The 18,914-nt window shown below is 47.7% G+C and overlaps 1 protein-coding gene across 1 annotated transcript in view; it reads right to left on the reverse strand.

Annotated features, from left to right (window-relative positions):
- The window catches only part of SLC1A7 (solute carrier family 1 member 7), a 34,485-nt gene extending 15,975 nt beyond the window's left edge, over nucleotides 1-18,510 (reverse strand). The window contains exons 1-2 of the mRNA XM_037500231.2: nucleotides 18,243-18,510; nucleotides 11,800-11,879 (exon numbers count right to left, since the gene is read on the reverse strand). Coding sequence (XP_037356128.1) covers nucleotides 11,800-11,879; nucleotides 18,243-18,419 — 257 coding nt within the window. The 5' untranslated portion in view covers nucleotides 18,420-18,510. The remainder of the gene's footprint in view (nucleotides 1-11,799; nucleotides 11,880-18,242) is intronic.
- Nucleotides 18,511-18,914: the final 404 nt, after the last annotated feature.

Here is an 18,914-nt window from a genome sequence, read left to right on the forward strand (position 1 = left end):
GATTCATTCCCCTCCTCCTTGTTGGGCCACCCCAGCCGCCATGATCACCCTGCTGCTCCTTGAGCCACCTTTGTATTTGTTCCTTCAGCCTGGAACCGTTTAACTCCAACCCCTCACCCCCCACACCTCCCCAGTCTGACAAATTTCCATTTGCTCTTTTCAAGATCAGCTCAGATGTCACTTCTGCCAGGATGCCTTCCCTGGTGTGTTCCTCTTGCCCACCTTCCCAGGGCACACTGTATTCTCAATTGGTTACAGGTCATGCTGTCGGTATGCCTACTCCTGAATCCCCGAGGCCCAGCTCAGTCTGGCACAGGACAAGCTGGCAGGGAGCAAGTGCTGAGAGTTAATGATGGTTGATTGTGAGGGTTATCCTAGGTTTAGAAGAGTGAGTGCCTGGAGACTCCCTGGTGGCACAGCGCTTAAAGACAGTGCTATCAAGCTATAGCCAGCCACTGCAGCATGAGCTCCATTCCTGGCCCTCCTGTCTCACCCGCTGTTCCCCTCAGCAGTGTATTTCTGTTTATCTGCCTGTTCTGCTCCCCACTCTGTCCCTGGTGAATCCTCTCACCCCCTGCATCTCTGGCCCGCATCCCAGCTCTTACATGCATAAATAATTCTTGAAAAAAAAAAAAAGAAGAAGTGCCCGGTGTATAATAAGTGTTTGATGCTTACTGTTACTAGCATATTCCAGTTACTAGCATCCACTCATTATCTGTCACCATGTCCTCTGATTGCCTGCCCCGTGACTGCGCTCCTCCGAGGAAGGCTGAAGGGGCTCAGTCAAGGCACTCAGCGTCCAGGGCCTGTCATAGCCAGATGCATGTGACATTAAGCCACGGTGGAATTTTAGACTAGATTGTTAAAAGGACACATGAGCTTCGATGACCATGGGCACCCATTGGGGGGCTCCCTGAGAACAGGAACTTGTGGGCATGGATGAGAACTGTTGGGAATGACTGCTGCAGGCAGTGTGCACTTCTGGAGTGAAGAAAAATGGACAGGGTCTCCGCAGGTATGCTTCTCTGCAGGAAAGCAGAGAGGACTGCTTTTAGCCTTCTCCTTCCTCACCATTTTTATTAATGGCTTGGCCAAGGCCACTGACAGCATGTACTCCATCAGATTCACAGAAGACAGGAAGCTGGGAGGAACAGCTAATGTTTGGATGAGGGAGTTGGGACTGAGCAGACCCCAGCAGGCTGGGACTATGGGCCAATTCTGACACGATGAAACAGAACATGGACACGTGTTGGGCTGTGCTTGGCTTCAGCAACCTGGAAAGCACAGACTCTGGGGTGGAAGGGGCGTCTGAGCCGCTGCCGCAGCAGCAGCACGTGGAAAGGGGACTTTGGGGGTTGTTCACTGCCAACTTGATGAGTCACTTGGGGCACAGGGCAGCCAAAGGGCAGGTGAGGCCTCAGCTTGTGGGGCCAGAAGACTGGGGAACTTGTTAAAGAGGCCATGGACCTATTCTGATGATGAGACCCACTGGGAAAGTGATAGGGGAGGGAGGTGTGTGTCCCACAGGGCAGCTGGGATCAGTGGCAGGTGTTAGAGGTGCAGGCGTGGGGAAGCATCTGAGAGGCCAGGGGCTGTGGAACCAAGAGCAGACCAAATCTGGGGCATGCTGGTCTTGATGAGGAAAGCCCAGGGAAGCAGGTCCCAGCTCAGTGCCAGGAATAATTTTCTAGCAGACAGAGCAATCCTGCCCTGGACAGGACCACCATGAGAAGCAGTGACCTCCCAGTCACTGGGGGGGTGTGACCCACTGAAGTCACACAGTGAGTAAGCAGATTCAAATCCCAGTCTATGCGCATGACAATATCCATAGTCACAACATCCTGGCACTGACACGACCTTGGAGACAGGAAGGAGCCCTGAGTCCTGTGGCCAAGTCCTTGGTCTCTGGCCTCAGCTGACCCAGTCAGGCGGACTATCGCAAACTGGTGGCTGGGATGCAGCTGCAGGGAGTCCACCCCACAGGCAATCAGAAGGAGGCATCTGGGGACCCATGGGAGGACCTTCAGCCCTTCCATACCACATGGCTTGTGTCTTTCCCCTGAAGAGACCACAGACCTAGCAGTTGACAGCAAGTGCCACATTAGCGCCTAGTTATGCTCCCCAGATGGTTCTGTCTCATCCCCCACCCTGAAGCCAACTGCTTCTAAGATCTGGGGCAGGGTGGCCAGATGCCCACTTGGCCAATGTCTGGGTCATTTGGCCCCAGCACTCCCATCCAGAGGGCAGAAATTCCTCTAAAGCCTCTGCTTGCAGACCTCAGAGGACTGAGAACACACTATGTCCCAAGTCAGTCTCCAACGTCAGTCAGTTATGCTCATTAGGAGGTTGTTCTTGTTGTCAGAATGAAATCCGCTTGCAGAGAAGAGAACTCCCCACACAGTCCAGCCCTGCCCCTGGAGCCACACCTCTCCCCCCAATTGCTTTAGATTCCACAGGGACTGGGAAAGAGGGAATGTTGGGGTTCAGAGGACAGGGGATAGGGCAGGAGGGTTCCTTCTTGAGCCCCTGGGCACTGGATCAGTAATCTATTGGGACTTATAAATATCAAACTTGAACTGAATCAAATGCAAAAGCTGGAGCAGCTGCAGTGGCAACCCTGAGGGCTTCTGCTGGACCATCCAGCAGTCTCTTCCACTTGTCACCAGAGGCTGTGTTCCCCAGTGTAATCAGTCCATGGGAGCTGAACCTCTACCCTTCTCTTTCCCCACAAGACAAAGTAAGTCAGGTGTATTCCCACAGGGAGTCCACATGACTCTGCCCCATAGTTCCAGACTGTTGGCACTAACGTGAGGAATGATGTCCTTGATATGTCTGTCAGGGCTGCCTGTGACCAGGGCCCCCACACCAGGGTGACCCGGGGGATATGGAAACATAGGTCTCCTCTCTCCCCTTGTGTTTTTGGTGGAGATGCTGGTGTCTGCCCCTCAAGGTTGGGCCTGGCAAGTGAGCTCCCCAGGTTGAACAAGCCCTCTCCAAAGCAGTGATCCTGCACAGAAAAGGTGGCAGGAGCTGTTTTCATAACCTGGCCCACCTTCCAGACTCAGATATGCTCACCCCCCTGTTGAGCTCTTGCTCTCGGTGCTATGGGTTCCCAGAAATGAATGAGGTGGGTTTGTGGTCCTGAAGGAGCTCCATGTGGTGGGCAGGGTGACCTGCAGCTGGAAACTCAACACCCTGGGTCACAGCTATGAGTGAGAGCGCAGTGGAGGGAAAGTGGAGTAAGTCAGGCTTTTCATCTCCTTCCTGCCACTAGCCTCTACAGCCACCACCCGCGGCCTTGTTTTCCTCCCAGGTTTCATTGCCCACTTGTGACATGCTGGTGCAAAAAGTGCTTGGAGTGTGAGCACTGGGCGCATGCACCTATGAATATGGACACCTGGGCAGAGAGGCCAGAGAGCACGGGGATACACGTACCTATAAGTATGGATGCCCGGGCCAAGAAGGGAGATAATAGGAGAGATTAAGAGAAGAGAAACCAGAGGGAGAGGAAGCATGGAGATTGTGGGGGCTGGAAGGCTTGGTTGCTGCCTGCCTCTTAGCCTCCCGGCCTCCCTGCCCTGCCTCCCTGCCCTGCCCCCTCTCGCCCCACTTGCCTGCCTGTGTCTGGTTCCCTGCTTCAGCATAAAACGCCTGTCAAATCTACTGAGAGCGCCAAGGTTCTTTTATCCATTTGCCGGAATCCGCAGTGATGGTGCCTGTACCAGGCAGGATCTAGTGCAGTCAGGGAATGAGGCTGGGCTGGCCAGAGGACCCTGCCAAATGGAGCCTTGAAGGCTGAGTAGGAAATCTCTAAACAGAGAGGGGGAAAGGGCATGGGAGTTGGCAGCGGGTGATGAAACCCAGGAGATTTTCAGTCACCAGGTTAAGAGTTGGGCCCCACCCACAGCCCACAGCTGGGCCACATCTCCCCTCCTGCCGAGTAACACGGTCAGCTGACTGGGCGAGAGGGCCAACGACAGGGCCCGGGGCCCCCCCGCAGTGAGAGCAGCAGATTTCTATTAAGAGTGGTTGCCCTGTGGCTTGCAGGGCAGGGTGCTGAGGCCCACGCCTCCTGCAGCCTCCCCCCTCAGTCTGTCCTGGGGGGCTCAGGGCAGCTGCCCCAGGACACTGGCTCCCAAGCCAGAGTTTGACAGCTGCTTGGCCCAGGGTCATCTCCAAATAAGTTAGAACGTGGGTGTTTGGGAGTTTTCTGCCAAAGTAGAGTTCCTCGGGAAAGGGGAGAAGGGAATATTTTTTTCAGCCAAACATGATTTCCCGATTCTAAGAAAAATCGGTTTTAAATTCTTAGAAAAAATACAAAGAAAAGCAATGCCCCCCCACCGCCCGCCACACACAACCCCCTCCCCCACCGCCTGCCACACACACCGAGAGAACCATGCACACACACACAAACCCGCACGCACTGGGACTTCTTCGCTGTGATGTGGCATTTACAGATGCTCTGAATGTTCAGCATCAGCGAATCACAAACACATGGATCCAGTTTTCCTTGAATGGTGCCTGGTTTAAGAAACTGAAGGAGGGGAGAGGAGGGTTTGGCAAAAAGCAAGTGGAGCATTGGAGGCCCTCGCTGGCTCCAGATGCTGGTTCGACCCATCCGGCTCCTTGGGCTGCTTTTTGTCTGGGAATGTGAGCAAACAAGGCTCTGTGGACTCGCCAAGAGTAGATGCAAAGTCTAGCCTCCATGGGGCCGCAAAAGAAAAAGAAAAGCCACCTGCTGGAGCTGCTGGATGAATTGGTAGATAGCGCTGTGTCTACCTTGTGGCTGAAGCCAAAAGTGTGGTAAATAATAGGTCTTGAGGTAAATCTAGAGTCCTGGGGCATAGGGATCCCCTAATGGGGATCCCTGGGTATGCAGGGGCCCTAAGTGTCCAGTGAGGGGAAAGGACCTTTGCATACTCTCCTCCAGCCACCAAGTGGAAGAATGAAGCAGGATTGCAAGATGAGGATGAGTGTGGGCAATTGATAGGACATCACACTGAATTGGAGAGGTGGGGAAGAGGAGGATATGGACTTATTTTTATAGAAGTAAGAGTAAGGTATTCTCCAAGAACTTAAAGAAACAGGAAGTTGCCAACATTCTTTGGGTTAAAGTAGAAAAGAAAAAGGATGGAGTAGCAATCAGTATTCCTGGGAGAAAAGGGGAAAGGGAGGTTTCTCAGGCCCCAAAGGCCTGACTTTTCTAATGACAGATGGTGTAATTAGCATGGGTCGTCAGCACTGGAGCACAGAGCGGGGAGCTGAGAATGGCAAACCACCCACCCTTCCATATACCACCCCTGAAAGAGGGACCTCAGTTCAAAGACATGGCAATGCCCTAGCAGGTCCTAACCATCAGACTGAATTTCTCTACCAATGCAACAGGAGGGAGAATTTTCTAAATTTTGTCTAAGGCTTCTGTATGCATTTTCATCTTGGTTATATTCCCCATACAATTCTCACCCCCCTTATTTTGACTGTAATCCCTCCTTCCCGCCCCCCACCCCCGGTAGTATGTCTCTGGTTTATAGCTGCTTGTTGATTTTGAGTTTTACTTTATTATCATTATTCTTTTTCCTGGTCCCGTATTTAGGTTTTCTAAATTCCTGCTGAGTGTGAGATCAGATTTTGTTTTTAGGAGAATTTTTGAATTGGCAAATACTAAGGTGAGAAGGCGCACACTGTCCAGGACAAGGGAGCACCTTTGTGGTTTCATGGAAGGACCAGATCAGGACCTGGAGACCTTCAGATATGCAGAGTGAGGGGAAAGTGCACCAATTTGCATGAAAGGTTCTGGGGGCCTTCTGAAAGTAGAGAGACTAAGACCTAACCCTTGTTCCCTGTATTAAGGTAATGCCAGGGTCCAGAGTGTCCATTACTGAAGACTGTTAGTACTAAAGACTCGCCAGGCTAACCCACCGGGAGGGAAAGAGCCTAAAGGGCTCCAGCCCCAGGGAGCTAAGCTCAGGGCTTGACTGAGGCTGCTTGGAGAAGTAATGATTCAACACTTCGGGGTCTAGGAGCCTGAGGGGGGCTAGGCACCAGCCAGCGGCAGTGTGCAGGCTCTTCCCACACCGTGCAGAACTAATATTCCATGACATCATGTGGAAGGAACCAGAACAATAGGGCTAGGTGTGAGATCAGATGTTCTAGTTTGCTCTTTATCTACAAGAGGGAATCTTCCACTGAATGAGATAAGCTCACCTTGGCCACTGAGGCACAGACCTCAAGAAGACACTGGGCTCCTGCTTGTAGAAAAGATAGAGCCATTCATGATAGTCAGTTCTCAAGGCTGTCCATAAAGCAAGAACCAAGTATAATTGAAACTGTTCTTGAAGATCCTTAAGTTCTTGAAGATCCCATAAAGTCCAGCAGTTAGAATTTTGTATAAGTTCATTCAAGACAGTTTTCTTCTCTGTTTTGGACTGGGTTGCTGTTTCTTTGGGTGAGCACCAGCTGAAGCAGTCAGCATACTCTGAGAAACCATGATCTAAAAACCGCCATTGAAAAACCATCTTCCCTTCATGCCCTAGAATCACAATCACCACAGGCAGAGGCTCTTACGCAGAGGGGCCTTGACTTTCTGCAAAGCAGACCCATCTCTCCGATGGTGTGCTCGCTCACAGGCACAGCTCTTTGAATGAGGGGGAGCCTCCTGCCTCCTTTATATTTTTCTTTCTTATTTAGAGCATATGTAATTTGATTCACTTAAGTTAAATGCACACATAATGGGACTCCACCAACATCTGTGGGGCCCTGTAAATTAAAATGGCAAATCTGGAGTCCACTCATTTAGAATTAAATAATTAAACTGCCCTGTCAGTAGACAGATTTCACCAGTGTGTTCTCCAAGTGATGAGCTTACAGGGAGAAAGTCCCTGGCCAGAGGCTGTATGCGACGGTCCCCCATGGCAATTGTATTTATTTCTATGAATGAATAAATTGGCATTTGGTTTATTTGTTTCTCTTGCAAACATCAGAGGTCAGCCCTGACAGGCCCGGATATTTAGGACCAGCAAGGACCACACCCTGGGTCTGGTGAATTCACTACTAAGACTAGTTAGAACAAACATTTACAGAAAAACATAACAGTGGCAGAATTTGGATTATGGAATGATAAGAGAATTGTTTCCATCTGTTATCTAAAATGTTTATAATTTGCTTTATTATTTTTTGAAGTATAGAAAGATCTTGAAAAGACAACTCCTAACCCATCTTCCAAGGTCAGTTCAAATGTTGGCCATGACACTACCCTGAGTTGCTTCGACTTCCCTCCCCCTGCTCATCATTCTTTGAATTAGCATTTACTTGGCCTCTGCTGTTACCAGACCCTGTGCTGGCAAGGAGAAATCAAATGAAAGAGTCAGGGAGAGCCCTGCTTCAGAATCCTCTTTATGGCCAGGGAGTTGCCCTGTTCAGAAGCAATTCCTTGGTGAGCCACTTCAACTGAGGCTAAGGGGCACTTCTATCCACCCCACTCCAGAGGCAGGGCAAAGACAAGATTTCTGGCTCATCTATGAGTTGGGGTAGAGAGAAGGAAGGTGAGGGAAGAGAAGGGTGGACACACCCGAAGGTGACCCCCAATGATCCACACCTTTGGGCAAGCCCCCTCCTGGAGTGTGGGTAGGAGCAGTGACTTGGCTGTAACTAACAGAACATGGCAAATGCGATGGGGTGTCACTCCCATGGTTACAGGAGACTTATCTTAGGAGACTGGGCAGTAAGGGATCCTGCCTTGACAAGCTGGGAATTGCGTTTAGAGAAGGCCCTAAGGCCTGTGGGGAGCCTCCAGCCTGAGGGTGGCCCTAAACCATCAGCAAAATAAGCCAGAAAGAAAAAGAAAAATACTGGATGGTCTCACTCATAGCAGGAATCTAGAAAACCTAAATAAGGGACCAGGAAAAAGACTAATTATAATAAAGTAAAAAATCAAAATCAACAAGCAACTATAAACCAGAGACACACTGTGGGGGGGAGGGGAGATGGGAAGAAGGGATTAGGGTCAAAATAAGAAAGGGTGAGAATTATATGGGGAATATAACCAAGATGAAAATGCATACATTGTGCAAAAATGAAAAATGATATATAAAAATATATATAATTAAATAAAATTTAAAAAAAATAAAGAAACAAACCCAAACCCCTGCTTGGGCCCCTTGGTGGTTCTGGTTCAATAAGCCTGGATGAGGCCCAGTGTCTGAGTTTTTCAAAGCACCTTTGGCGATTTGCTTTGCCTGAGTGACAATCCCCACACCAAAGTGGTTGCTTCATGAGGGTAGGGATGCCCAGCACTGGCCAGGAGCAAGAGTACAGAGAGCTGTGGGGGGTGGATGGGTGGATGGATGGATAGATGGGTAGATGGGTGGGTGGGTGGTTGAATGGATGGATGGATAGATGGATGGGCAGTTGGATGGATTATAGATCAGTTTGAAGCTAGAGAAAAGAAGGTTCAGGATGGAGAAGGGGGTGCTTAGAAATGTGTCATTTTTTCCCCATAAAGTTTTAATTTTCTCTCTGAGTAGGAACATTTTAAAACACTTCCACTTTCAGTGACACATTTGCTCTTACCAGCCCAAGCTGTATAATAAGTAAAGTGTATAAACACATACTGTTTTTGTTTTTTTTTTCAATTTAATACCACATTCCATTTCCAGCCAGGAGAAAGCACTTCAGTCTGCTGGCAGAGACCAGGCCTTTGAGAGGCCGGACTCAGAGGCTGGACAAGCCCTTCATCACCAGGTTGCCTAGGAAGGCACCAGGGCAAGGGTGCCTTTCCTAAGCCACACGGAAATGTGTGGTGGAGGCAGGTCTAGAATCCTGACTAGGATTTTCTTTTCTTTTCTTTTTTTTTTTTTAGTTAAATGACTTGCCCCAGGTCACACAGCGAGGCAATGGCAGGGCTAGAATTGCAGCTCAGGTCTGTCTGACTCCAGGGTCCACACAAGGGCCTCTGCCCTCGAGCTATTTCTATTCTGCATACCAAGGTGACCCCCAGGCAGTAAGAACTGTCGGGGCAGCCAAAGAGGCTAAAACTGCCTGTGCAGTCTCCATCAACACACTGATCTAGCTGTTGTGCAGTTGTCAATTTACCCCTCAGTCTCCCTCGCACCCTGTGAGTGCCACAGGAACTGAACTTCATTCATCTCTATATCTGCAGTGCCAATTCAGGATCAACTACCCAGAAAGCACAGCGCATGGCTGTGGAGATAATGGCTTTATCCACTTGACAAGTCCTGATGAGTCCCTGCCTACCGTGAGCTGGGCACTCAACAGTCTATTGTCTCTGCCTTCACAGAGTTTGCAGTACAGTGGAGGATAAACAAGTCAGCAATTGAAAACAGAAAAGCAATGCCAAATACGTGCTGCTGCGCAGGACAAGAACAGGGTGAGGCAGAGGGAAGGCAGCGGTGAAGGGGAACAGGTGGGGAGGGCCTTTGTAAGGAGGTCACAGGTAAGTTGAGGTCTAATGGGACAGGAGGAAGAAGAGGTGTAAAGTGTTGGGGAAGCGAGTTCCAGGCAGCAGAGAGTGATGTGTGATGACCTTGAGATGACGAGGATCTGGTCTGCTTAGGGAATGGAAAGGCCAGGGAGCTCAAGTGAGTGTGGTGTGAGACCAGGTGGGTGGAGGCAGGGCAGGAAGCTAGACCAGGCTAAGGAGTGCGGGCTTATTCTCAATGCCATGGAACCATAGAGGGGTTTTAAGAAAATGAATGGCAAGTCCCAATCAACTTTGATGAGATTCTTTTAGCCACTGGGTAGAGAATAGATGGGGTGGAACTAAAGTAAGGAGAACTGGGAGGTTACTGTGGCTTCTGGACTTGTGTGGTGGGGATGAGGTTGGGTTCTTATTTAGAAGGAATGTATTCATTCATTCATTCAGCTGGAGCTGCTAATGAACTAGTGGTGGGGGAAAAGAGAGTAAGGAAGGGGAGGCTTAAATAATTGGGTAGATGGAGCAGCTGTTTAATGACAACAAAAACAGGAAAAGGAACTTCCAGTGGCCTGGGTCAAATTTCAAGCTGGTTATGCTAAATTTGAAATGCTTCTGAAACCTCAAGTGGAGATGTCAGTTGCCTGAGAGAGCTCAGGGGAGAGGCCTGGGAGGGAGATCTGGGTTTGGAAGTGCTGTGCTGGTAGGTGTACATGCAAGCCCTGAGGTTCCCCTAGAAAGGGCCTGAGAAATGGCAACATTTAGAGATTGAATAGGAAAAAGAAACTGGGCTGGAGGGCAGAGCAGGCAAAAGCCCAGGAAAGTGCAAGATCAGAGAGAAGGGTATTTCAAGAGGGAAAGAGTGATCAAGTGCATCAGCTGCTTTGGAGGGATCGGCAGAACAAGCACTAAGAGTAGTACTCTTTGAGTTTAGCAACACGGAGACCATTCACCATCCCAGTGAATGACTCAAAGGCTGCAAGAAGAGACTACCAGAGTGGGTTGATGAGGCAGGGAATGATTCTGGAGGGAGGTTGCATTTCAGCAGAGCTTTGAAGGCTGAATCCTGAGAGATCTAAATGCTGCCTACAAGAAGCTGAACTGTACTATTAATTGGCATCTGGGTCTGGGCAGAACTATCTCCACTGCATTAGAGGGAAGGGCAAAAGGAGCTGGCTTGCTCCTCTGCAGCAAGGAGGACAGGGAGGCTGATGACCTGTTTCCAGGGGACAGAACCCGTTCATGTCCTCCAGGACTCAGAAGCTTGGCTACATAACTTGCTGCTGAGAAGTCCTGGGAGGTGAGGATTCCAAACCCATGACCTCAGAGCAAAGGGCTCTTAGACACCATCCAGAGCAGCCAGGTCATGACACATCCAGAACATGTGAGACCTAGAGAAGGGGCAGATCTTGCCCAAGGTCACCCAGTACAATCCTGACCAAGTGATCTCAGGCGATTCCTTGTGGCCCTCGCCCCAGTGGATATTGAAGGTTAAGAGTTCAGAATCTGGGCCTCCCTGGTGGTGTAAGGGGTTAAGACGCAACCTATGAAGCTGTCAGTGGCCACTGCAGCACGAGTTCGATCCCCAGCCAGGGAGGAGACCCACATGACGCAGCAGACTCTCCTGGCTCGCCTGCTGCTCTCCTCAGTAGTGTATTTCGGTCAATCTGCCTAGTCTGTTCTCCATTCTGTCTCTGGTGAATCCTCTCACCCTTCACACCTCTGGCCTGTATCCCAGTTGTTGTATGCATAAATAAATAAAATCTTTAAAAAAAAAAGAATATAAAAGGAAGTATGAAAAAAAAAAGTGTCCAGAATCCTCCATCATTGTCTTCCACCAGCCCTCCCTCACGCCTTATGATCCAGCCCTCTGAACGTTTAACATATGCAAAAATGTACCCTCTTATAGAGTTCACAACAGCTCTGGAGTAGGTGTTGTTATTCCTGTTTTATAGATGAGGAAAATGAGGCTCAGCAAGTTTGATAAACTGTTCATTGATACAAAGCCTGTACAGTACACCGCTGACCAGGATTCAGCTCATCAGTGTCTCTGAAGTCAACTTACCTGCATTCACCAGTCAGAGCTCCCTCCTATAGGAAGCAATCCCTGAACTCCCTGGTCCCCAGCTAACCTGGAGTCAGGTCATGTCCTATGACTGAAAGTCACTCGTTCCAGCCACTAAAAAGTCCACTGGATGTGACTAAAATACCTGGAGCCACAGCCTACTGCCCAGGAAGACCCCACAATCCCACTGCTCTCAGTCCTGCAGCTGCAGCCCAGCACCCACAGCAGGAGCAAGGACACCTACAGAAGCTGAGCAAAATGCTCTTTCCCCCTTGGCCCTTCAGCCACACACCCAGCTCCTCACCTGGAGACCACCAGTGGCAGGATCAGCATCTTCAACATCCTCATCAAAAGCTCTCCAGGAAACTGGAAGTAACTAATTTCCTGAAAACACAGAGAGAGCAGGTGTTATAGCAGGCAGCGCAGCCTCACAGTTGCACAGTTCTTGACAATCTTCAAAGCTCCATTCCATTCACACTCTTCTGTCCAGCACAGGGCAGCAGAGAACATAGAGAAAGTTCTTTGGAGTCCTGGATTCCAATCTTGGCACCTCCCTCCTGCCCAAGTAACTGTGTGGATTTAAACAAGTTACTTGACCTCTCTGAGTTTTTCTCATCTGTAAATAAGGATAAAAAACACTTTGTAGGGTTATTGGGAATGTTAAATTAGAGAAAGCACTTAGCAGAATTCCTGGATTAAAGTAAATGTTCATAAAGTAAATGTTCAGTAATCACACTAAATAACAGCTCCCCTCCCCTCACACCATTCACCCAACGCTCTGTGGTGTCCATCTGTCTGAAGTAGCAAATGGTAAGAGGTTCTCTGGGGCAGCTGTGTACTGTTCACACACTCATTCAATCCCACTGGTGCCAGGTGTCACATTGGGCACCAAAAAATGAATTAGGCATGGTTCCTGCCCCAGAGAAGTTCAGGAGACTGACTTATAGGCAGACCATGGATTCTTGAGTCAGTTTCCCTTTGGTATTGGGTCCACTCTCGTACCCTCCCCTCCTACCACCACTTTTCATCAACTTCCCAGTGTGTCTCCCATTTAAAATGCCGAGAGAGGGCCTCCCTAATGGCACAAGGGGTTGAGCACAGTACTATGAAGCTATCCACAGCCTTGCTGTAGGAGTTAGATCCCCTGCTGGCCAGGGAGCTACCCACATGGCGCAGCAGACCTCTCCTGTCTCTCCCGCTGCTCCCCTCAGCAGTATATTTCAATCAATCTGCCTGTTCTGCTCCCCACTCTGTCTCTGTTGAATCCTCTCACCCTTTGCACCTCTGGCCTGTACTCCAGCTCTTATATGCGTAAATAAATCTTTAAAAAAATAAAATGCTGAGAGAAAAATTGGGTTGGGTTGGTGACATACCGCTCGCTACAAAGAGTCCCTACTGAGCAGGGATCTCCATCCAGTCTCCTCACAGGCTGCTGGTTCTAGCCTATAGATGGGTCTGGGTTAGGGTGCCACAACCTTACCCAAACAGCTGTCCCTAGGGTAACCACTCACATGATCAGAACCTGTTACAAAGGGGACCACTAAGCCCAGTGAAGTTTGGATTTCAGGTAAACAACAAATACTAAAAAGTATATTTTTTGTTTATCTGAAATTAAAATTTAACTGGTGTTTCTGTTTTTTTGTTTTGTAATTTAATGTAATTAAATGTTGCTATTTCTGGTCTTCTTGGCTTGAGGTCACTTTGCTCCAGGGTAGGATTGTGGATGAGGTTCGTACAGGGACTGTCAAACACCATCCAAGTTAAAATTTTGTAGTTGCAACATTTTAAAAAATCAAAGCCAAACATAACACTTGGTTAATGGTGTCATGCTTTGAAAAGCCCCAAATCATAGAATTTTGATACTGAGAAGGGGTTTTTAAGGTCTTTTAAAGGTCTTTTAGTCCACTGACTCATTTTATAGATGAGGAAGCTGAGCCAGGGAAGGAAGGTGACTTGCTCACGGAGTGAGTTAGCAACAACTCAGAAAATCTACTTGAAAAATATATACCCATCATGGCTATGTATTTTTAAATAATTTTAATTTAATTATATAAATAGCACTATAATGATAAAAAAGACAGCACCCCCTCTCACCCAGCTAATCCCCACTCTCAGGAATGAAAATCTTCAGTTCCTTAGCGGATTCTCTGAGTATGGCTATCACTGAGTAATATGACAGTAGTAATACTGCTCTCTTTTGGATATCTATTAACTTCCCTATAACCATGATAAATAAGGATTTAGTTCCTGGTCCCTTTATTCTCCTCCTATTTCACCATTATATTTATATATATATATTTATATAATTTATATAATTATATAAATATATAATTATATAAAATATATATTATATAAAATATATAATTATATAAAATATATAAATATATTTATATATATTTATATATATACCAATTATTGGTTAAATTAATAATCCAGGTCTACAATATTTTGATCATATAATAGTATTCAGTTTTGAGCCAAGGAATATGCTATAACCAGAGCTCCTTTCTCATGCAACCTTCCTCTTATCCCTGAAGTTAATAATTCACTGATTTTTCATCTGCTTTGTTTTCTGTGAACCACTGATAAATTTCTTCAAAATGCTTTCACGTCTCTTTAAACGCCTAACAATAGCATTTTCTATACACCCAAGCACAGCAGCTCCCCTGTATCTCCCCTAACATTGGCCCAAGAACTGTCCATCTTCCCATTTGTAGGGAAAATGGAGTGGCTCGTCGCCTTCCCACCGCTAGCCTCTATGACTGCCACCTGTGTCCTTGTTTGCCTCCCAGGCTTCCTTACCCACACGTGATAACGTGCAAAAAACACTTGGGAGTGCAAGCACGGGGCACACGCATCTATAAATTCTGACCCGGGGCCGAGGGGTGGGGGCACAGGACACGTGCACCTGTGATTAGGGACACCGGGGCAAGTAGCCTAGCTACCTATAACCTTGCAGAGATCATTAAAGAGAGAAGCAGGGAGAGACTTGAAATCGAGGGGCTGGGAGGCTCCGTTGCTGCCTGCCTCAACCTCCCTGCCTGCTGTGAGGGGTGCCTGGGACGCTGGCCCCTGCACCTTTCCAGTTTGCTCTCTAAGCTCAGGGGTGCTTTCTTTACTCTCACTCTCAGACTTTGTTCTGTATAGGATCCCCTCTTTCCTGGATCCCTTCTCTTGGTTTACTTCCTTTTTTTCGGGAGAACATCTATGGTAGCCCCCTCAGTAAGTGTGGATAGAGGAGAAACTTCTGAATCCTTACCTGAGTAAAAAAAAATGCCTTTATTCTCCCCTTGCCTCTGATAATAGTGTGTTTATATACAAGATTTTTAAATTAAAAGAATTTCCCCTCTAAATTTCAAAGGCATTTCCCCTTTCTTTTCTGCATTCCAATGTTGCTTAAGATGCTTGGAGTCATTCTTACTTTCTGTTCTTTTCATGAGAACATTTTATTCAGACCATTTAAAGATCATCTGTTATCTCCAGTATTCTATAAATTTCATGGTGATGTACATGTGTGCAAGTTTCACTTCAAAAAAATTCACAGTGCTGTGGATGCTTTTTGCTTCTAAGAAACTTTCTTGTATCCTGTGGAATTTGTCTCCATTTTTTTCTGCCAGTCCTTTCAAAAACTCTTAAGAAGTCAGATGTTGAATATTCTGATTTTCTACTCTTATTTTCTGCAACTTTTTGCCAGCTTTTGACATTTTTATCTTGCCTCATCTATGTTAAGTTCCTAAAGCTCTTCCTTGTTCTCAGAGTGTTCCTTTCTTGCATCCCATTCTATTTCATGGTTGTAGGGTAAAGAAAATATCAGGCATTTCTGCCCTTTTGCCATCAGGATAGATGATGGATCCTTGTCCTGAATGCATGCCTGATGGCGGGCACCTGGAGTAGGGTGTGGGCATAGGTAGATGGGATTCAGTTGAGCTAAGACTGTGCTTTTAAGGGCGGCGTCACGGGGACACCAGCAGCAGCAGTAGAAGCCGAAAAAGAAGAGAAGCAGCAGCAGAAGCCGAAGCCGAAAGAGAAGCCCAGAAGCAGCAGAACGAACGCCAGAGAGCCCAGATAGAGTGAAGACTTGCTGGGGGCTGGGAGGCTGGTAGGCCAGCACCCCTACCTGCCATATATGCCTGGTGAACCCCAATAAAAGACCTGCAAAAAACCACTGAGGACTCTGACTCCTCCTTTACCCGGTCTGCAAGGGATCAGAAAACCTGCTCTGTGCCCTGTTCCTGCTTTACAATGGTCATTATCTTTTCTCATATCTCCAAGGCCCTTGAGACCTAAAAAAAAGTTTTCTTCTCCCTTCCCTGCATCTGCTTCATCAGATAGCCTCTTTTCTGTTTTGTTTTTTTTTTAAATCTGTTTTTCACATTAAAAGCTTTCCTCAAGTTTGTGGTGACCTTGGCTTTCTGCTCATATTTAAGTGTGAAGCCTGATGGGACTTGTCAGCAGATGGCCCCTCAGGGAAGGGTGAGGGGTGGTGACCTGGCTTTTTCATTGGGGGCTGATGGATTGGGGGAGAAATTGCCTTGATAGAATTTGGACTCTTTCTCTGAGGTTTCAATAAGAAAAGTCTCCTCCTCAGGCTGGCAGTAGGGCTGTGCCTAAGGCAGCTGCCAGCAACCTTAAGGCCCGCACTCAGAATGCAAATGTCCGCTAGTTTGCCTTACAACTGCCTTCCCTCTACACATCCGTGAGCCTAACATCCCTGAATCAAGCTTCTCTGGTTCCTGGGGGGCAGGGAGGTAGGGATGGTGATGAGTCCTCTGACTATATGAACTGGAAGGGACCTAGGGGTCTGCCTGCTCAGTAGCCAAGTTCCAATCAGTGTTCCTCCAACGTCATTCTTGACCTCTGCCTCCTGCAGCATCTTGCACTTTCAAGTCCAGAGCCTTTCTGGAGTTGTCCAGAATAATCTGACTTGGTGTTTACTTATACAGAAACATTTTGGCTTTCTGTGGCCTGTTAATGAAGTCATTCAACTCCATTCACTTTCTATCTTGCCTAATTTATTGTAGCCCTCAACTTCTTTTGTTTCGGAGAGTTTACCCTTTTTACTAGATAATTGCATTGCTATCATTTTAGTGAAATTTCAGGAAGGAAAAGGAAAATGGATGCATTTTTACATTTACCATGGCTTAACTGGAACTCTGAAAATGATCTATATATATATATTTTTTTTAAAGATTTATTTATGCATACAGAAACTGGGTACGTGCCAGAGGTGTGGCGGGGTGAGAGGATTCACCAGAGACAGAGTGGGGAACAGTCCCTGGCCGGCAAGGGATAGAACTCATGCTGTAGAGGCTGCTGCGGATTGCTTCATAGTGTGGTGCTTAACCCCTTGCGCCACCAGGGAGGCCCTAATCTATATCTTTAAATTAGATAATTCCAAGTTAGTCTTGTCAATTTTATAAGTTCTTTTTTACCAACAGGACATTATACCCGTTTTACTAATTGTTTTTGATTTTCGCCTGTTGCATAATCTTACAAAATAAGAGGGGCTTGTTTTTTGAGTCACAGGCAGAGATCAAACAATTCCTGGATTTCAAAGTAAGATGCTCAGAAAACCAAATAATTGTTCTGAGACTTCACATTTCGTTTTTCAATTTATCTGGCAGGCTAATCCAGACTGGAACACGTTTGCATTTCCAAACAGATGGGGAAGGCAGCTTTGGCAAAGAGGGCCCCCAAATGAGTTTGACTTTTAATAACAGGCCTTCCCACTTGTTTTCACAAAATCTTTTAGAGGAAGTGTGCTGTTGTTGCTGAGGACAATTAGAGCAGACTGTGCCATTGCCAGTTTACTTCGGCACAAAGCGGAGGGTTCTCTCTGACTAGCACTGAGCCAGGCTCACATTTCAGTTCAAGAAAGCCCATGTGATAATCAGCAAGTTGATGGGAAAAACAGACACCTACACAAATGACTCTGAAGCAAGACCACCAGCAGCTGGGTTATGGTGGAGGCATGAGCATGGGGTGGGTATGGGAGAAGAGTATTCTTTTAGATGTGGACAGGTCTGGAAGAATTTTTATAAGATATGGACTAGGAGATGGTTCTTGATGCAGGTAGGATTTGGACAGGGAGGTATTGGAGTGGGGAGTAAAGTTACATTTACTATGCACCTGCTATAAGAATCCTTTGCTTATGCCTCACAATTCTAGGAGACAGAATGCCCCCACACTCCATTTTTTTCAGATAGGGAAGGCAAGATCTTTCCAGAAAGGAGAAAGGATTTTGCCCTGGGCCACACAGTTGTTTACTAGTAGAGTCAGCCTTCCTCTGCTTCCAGAGTTCACACTTCTCCCTAAATTACCCATAATGGCTTAACTGTTACTACAGTAAAGGTGGTTTCAGTTCCCAAAGAGGGTATTTTCCCTGTAATGAAAAACAAGATCTGATGCCTTGAACCCCAGTCTTTCATGCCCCTGCACCTCGTTCCTGCTGTTACCTGTGCCTAGAAGATCCTTTTTTTGGAGCTGCTCTTGGATGCCCACTTCCTACTCTCCAGGACCCTGTCTGCCTCTTCTGCATCCGTAAGCCAGGATAAGTCACCATGCTTCTCATTCCTCTGGTGATGCCAGTTTGCAATCACTCTCACAGCCATCTTGTTGGCTCTGCAGTAGCCCTGCAGTCTGTTTATCCGGCTTATGTTGTGGATGCCAAGATGGGAACCAGAGAACAAAAAGACTTGCTTGCCATCACATCACCATGGGGACCCCATGATGCCCGGGGAGGCTGACCTGTGGTGAGAGGCGCTGTGTCCTCAGGAAGAAGCCAAGGAGGCAGCCCACGATGACAGATAGCACGGACAGGATGAGCAGTCCATTCCGCTTGCACACATCCCTCCCTCGTGTCAGAATGGTGCCCAGCACCATGGTGAGCCCAGCCTGCTGGCAGGGTGCGCAGCACCATCCCATGTACTGAGGCCAGTGGGGGCACAGGGTCTGGCCAGGGGTGGGCTTCTCAGCAGGCAGTTGGTTGGGGGTTCTGAGCACCAGTCGCCAGTCCCATGGCCTCCTCTGCTGCCCCAGAAGGAAGCCACAATCCTATTACCAGCTGCATCATTAAGAGCTGGGAGCAGATTAGGGCTTGAGAAATGAAAGTAGGTCATGTGGTCTGGAAGTTTGGGCCTGAAAGCCAAGAGTTCCTCTTAAACAAAGGAAGGGACTGGAGGCTGGTACAAGGGACAAAAGAACACTCATTTGGTTGGCTTGATTTTTACCCCTACATCATTCCAGAAAGAACTGAAGGGAAGGGGATGTAGTACTAGCAATCACTGGCATTAATTAAGCGTTTACTGTGTACCAGGTGCTGCTCTAGAGGCACTTACTTGTATTAGCTCATTAATGCCTAACTCCAACCCAAAGAAGGAAGTGCTGTGTAGTATTGCTTTAGGAAAGCAGAGAGGTTAG

Source organism: Talpa occidentalis, unplaced genomic scaffold (assembly GCF_014898055.3).
Source record: "Talpa occidentalis isolate TD23 unplaced genomic scaffold, MPIMG_talOcc4v2.1 talOcc4.9, whole genome shotgun sequence".
Taxonomy (NCBI): domain Eukaryota; kingdom Metazoa; phylum Chordata; class Mammalia; order Eulipotyphla; family Talpidae; genus Talpa; species Talpa occidentalis.